This window comes from Monopterus albus, unplaced genomic scaffold, assembly GCF_001952655.1.
Source record: "Monopterus albus unplaced genomic scaffold, M_albus_1.0 scaffold40.1, whole genome shotgun sequence".
Taxonomy (NCBI): domain Eukaryota; kingdom Metazoa; phylum Chordata; class Actinopteri; order Synbranchiformes; family Synbranchidae; genus Monopterus; species Monopterus albus.
In genome coordinates, this window is record NW_018127920.1 from 3071245 (window position 1) to 3075975 (window position 4731).

Genomic DNA, 4731 nt, shown 5'->3' on the forward strand with positions numbered 1-4731 from the left:
CATCAGAGGGACAGCTCAGGTCAGCTGTTTTGGGGACAAGGTCAGAGAGGCCAGATTGAGATGGTTTGGACATGTGCAGAGGAGGGATAGTGGTTATATTGGTAGAAGGATGTTGGAGATGGAGCTGCCAGGCAAGAGGTCAAGAGGAAGGCCAAAGAGGAGATATATGGATGTGCTAAAAGAGGACATGAAGTTAATTGGGGTGAGAGTAGAGGATGCCGAGGATAGAGTTAGGTGGAAACAGATGATTCGCTGTGGCTACCCCTAACAGGAACAGCTGAAAGTAGAAGAAGAAGAAGATTAGTATTACAGAGCTGTAATGTATAATGTGTCATTCAGGGTTGCTTGAGACCCTTTAATAATTTTTGTGCTTTAAAACAGCTTGTTATGACCTCAGCTTTGTACTAGGCCATTATTAATGGCCTGCATACCCTGCAGTAATGTTTTTGGTTACTACTTTGGAATTGAATGTCACAGCAAATAAATACATTTTAGCACTAAGGATTAAATTAAATCCAGTCAATATTTGCACTTGTCCTCTTTGTCCTGAGGAGAGGACACATCATTGAATGAAAAGAGAGATTAGCCCTGCAGCTCTGTTAGGCTGCCTAGTAGAAAAAAAGCAAACGGTCAATGTAGCACTGTACACACAAACTCAACTGACAAATGACGTGATCAGTCAATGGCTGTGGTCTTCCACAGCTGACCAGTCTTTCTAAATGTCAAGTATGAAAGCAGCCCTACAGTTAATGACCAGCCCGACTTGAAGATTTCCTAAATTTTTCTTAAGTACAGGAAAGTAGGAAAATGCCCTTGTTGAAGGCACAACTAAGAACTATGACTTGTCAGATTCAGCATTTCAAAAGCTGTATTAACCGACACCTTGAGGCAGTGGAGCAAATTGACATATCATCTTATAACATTTTGGAGTGCGTTAGCTAACAACTGCATACACATCCAACACATAAAGAGCTGCACTCATTTACACACATTTGTTTCCAGCTGATGATTGTAAGTCCAACAAGTCCTCCAACCTAAATGCCATTATACCTTCTACAATATACCTTCAAATACAACCCACAGAACCCTTGCAGCAACATGGTTACTAGACATCTGTTGTCAAGGAAACAATTATAAATGCACAGTTATGATTAGTGAGCATCGGGATTTCTTTACGTTTAGGGATAAAACTACTTGGTTAGGGTTATAATCATATAGATTTTAACTAACTTTTGTGGTCATGGTTACAATAATAACTAGGTTAAAGCTGTGGAACAGTAATGATAAAAGTCACATGACACAGATATTGATCACCAGGCTCCTGTGGGAAAGTCCAGTGCTTTCTGACCCATGCACCCTCCCCCTAATGTGGACTTTGTTCTATACACTGTTACCTACTGTAAGTTCGTCATTGTTTCTTGAATAAAGTTTATTATTACAATAATCACTAGCGGTCACCTAACAAAATGTTACTGTTGGTCATAAGATACCCTGCTGCTGGCGCAAACCACATATAGAGTCATGCTTTACAGGAAAGTCTTGTACGTCCAATATTCACTCTCTTTTTACTTGACTTGGGCTGTACCAAACCCTGAGAAAAACATCTGACCCTTTAGCAAACTTTCAGGTGGAGCCTAACTACTGGTAGGATGCATTTTTGCTGAAAACTGATGACAAGACTGAAATTCACAGGAAGTGAAACCAAAACAATGAGTCAACAGAAATTAAAAAGCTCTATAGTACTGGGGAACCACGGGGATGGTGATAATTCACTGCTGATTTGAAAAGTAAGCAACGCCTTTTACATTACACATAGTGATTTGATTCATTGTTAATATAAAAATACTTATTAGTGCAACTGACTGATTTTACTGTAATTTAGTCAATTCAGGAGAGTTTCCCAAATGTACTATTATTTAGGATTTGACCAAGCCTTGCAACACAGTGCCATCAGAGAAATAGCAATCCACATATCAAATCAAATCAAATCAAATCAAAAGTGTTTGTTGTCATATGTACAGTAAGGAAAAATGTATCACTGCACAATGAAATTCTTCCTTTGCTGTCCACAATGAATGCCATACAATGTAAAGTCTAAATATAAAATAGATGATAATACTGTAGTGATCCTTCACTGGGCATGTTATGATGTTCTAAATTGTTATGGTTACTTGATGGGTGTGGCGCTTCAGGGGTTAAGAGGTTTGAGAGCGGGAGGGAGTGAAGTGTGGGGGATTTTGAGCTACAGAGAGTGTTAGCAGGCTGTTTTTCTTTCTTATTGTTGTTGAGCTGTTGTTTTGGCGTGGTTACGGCCAACAGTAACCGGCTGTGTGGAGTTAATAAAAAGCGACTATTCGTCGGCACTCAAGGTTGTCTTCCTTGTGTCCTGCTGGACGCTACAATACAAAATAAAGGCAATTTTTAAAACAGCATGTAAAAAATATAGTAACAATATAATAAGAATATATGCTACATCAGCTGTATTTGCAACAGTGAGCAATGAATGTGCAATTATGCATGTACAGATGTGCATGTGCAAACTGAGAATGTAAACAGTACAGGTGGAATTACATGAAATAATTCCTGATAATAAAATCCTGTCAGCTGTTTAGGAATCTTATGGCAGTGGGAAAAAAAAGAGTTCTTTAGTATAGAGGTCCTGCATTTCACACTTCTGAGCCTCCGGCCTGAGTGTAGAGGTGTGAACAGTCCATGCCTGAGGTGGATGGGGTCCTTGAGGATGGAGGCAGCCTTCCTACGCACCCTGCAGTGGTAAATGCTCTGCAGAGAGGGCAGTGGAGTCCTGGTGATCTTCTCCACAGTCTTTACCACTCTCTGCAGGCGCTTGTGGTCCATAGCAGTAGTGCCGCCATATCAGACGGTGATGCAGCTGGTCAAGATGTTCTCAACGATGCAGCTGTAGTAGTTACAAAGGATCCTAGGCAACATGCCAAACCTCTTCAGGCTCCTCAGGAAGTACAGCCGCCGTTGGGCCTTCTTGACCAGCTGTGTGGTGTTATGTGTCCAAATGAGGTCCTCACTGATGTGGACGTCCAGGTATTTAAAGCTGTTCAACCTATCCACCTCAAGTTCCCGGATGAACAGTGGCTGATGAGATGTCCTCTCCTTCCTCATGTCCACTATCATCTCCTTCGTCTTGTCCGTGTTGAGGCTGAGATTATTGTCCTTGCACCATGACACCAGACCGGCCACCTCCCTCCTGTAGGCTGCTTTGTCCCCGCCAGTGATGTGACCATCACTGCGGTGTCGTCCACAAACTTTGGGCTGATTATGTCTTTGTGGGAGGCAACACAGTCGTGGGTGAACAGGGTGTAGAGGATGGGACTGAGGACACATCCCTGTGGGGTGCCAGTGTTTGTAATAATATGTACAGTGACTTTACATGTATTAGTTGTTTAATATTGCACCAGCCATTATCAACTGTATTAGGGCTGAGTAGTGGGAATTTATATCCTAGGAATTACTGGGAATTCTTTTCTATATCTGTTTAACTGTTCCTGGGGAAAATGCTTGCAAGAACACAGGATTTCCAGCATACGTGCTTGTGTACATATATAGTATGTATTCAAGACTGTTTCAAATATTTAAACAAAAAAGCTAAACTAAGTGGATCTTTTCTGCTATAAATGTTTATGTTTATGTGTGTGTGTGTGTGTGTGTGTGTGTGTGTGCTGAAATGTATGGCAAAATACCTTTTCTTCCTTCCCTCCATGTGCCTGTTGACAGAAAGGAGGCTCGGCTCATAACTGCGGCCAGCTGAAGGTTGGCCATGTTATTCTGGAGGTCAATGGCATTTCCCTGAGAGGTCGGGAGCACAAGGATGCTGCCCGGATCATCGCCGAGGCCTTCAAGACCAAAGAGAAGGACCACATTGACTTCCTAGTGGTTGAGCCAGGACTCTAATACAAGGACTTTGCACTTTATGCATTCTGGTTTAAGAAGACACTGTTTTATTGTTGCTACATGAAGTGTATGAACAGCATATGATGTTTGCCCTGTAATCATCATTGTTTTAGTTTCAAAGATTAGTGGAATGATGTGTCAAACTGTGATAATTGCACTTTACAGAGATTTGCACAATTTAGATTCAGAAGAGTACATATTCTATTAAGATTTGCCATAAAGGTCATACATGGGTCAAATGCTATTTACATTGGTTTCACTGGATGAGTTCATTCTGTTTTACTAGTATTCCATCCCTGACTGTTATTGTTTGACCAGGAAGACAATTACTGTAGCACTGATACAAAATTTCATATCACAGTCAGTGAGTCTTCACTTATTCTGCATCCTTTGGTGGAGGCAGAATCAATGAACAGATCATTTGGGTTCATTACAGTGAGGGATAGAACATCAGAAAAAACAAGGTTGTACTCATTGATTTAAATACTTGTCTTTGATAGAAAAGTAAGATGGAGCATAGCATTTAATTTGATGAGGACAATTTTATCCTAACTGAAAAAAATGATAGAAAAGACTAGAATTTTTCAAATATAGTTAATGTCAATGAAAAAATAAAACTGGTTGAAGTGCAAATAAAATATCAACTGTAGCTGCGGCTGCAGAGGAGGTTTACTTATAAGCTTAGCTAAATGGATGGCAAACATTGAAAACACCAGACTTTGTATAAAAGTTTAAAGTATAAGATTTCATAATACTAGTTTTTCTCTGCAACGGCTCACTTTTTCATTGAGCTTTTGCCAAAAGCCA

General features: G+C 40.4%; 1 protein-coding gene across 1 annotated transcript in view; it reads left to right on the plus strand.

The window, feature by feature from the left end:
* Window positions 1–4686, plus strand: part of whrnb (whirlin b) — an 84062-nt gene extending 79376 nt beyond the window's left edge. The window contains exon 12 of the mRNA XM_020599131.1: window positions 3748–4686. Within this exon, the coding sequence (XP_020454787.1) occupies window positions 3748–3924 (177 nt within the window). The 3' untranslated portion in view covers window positions 3925–4686. The remainder of the gene's footprint in view (window positions 1–3747) is intronic.
* Window positions 4687–4731: the final 45 nt, after the last annotated feature.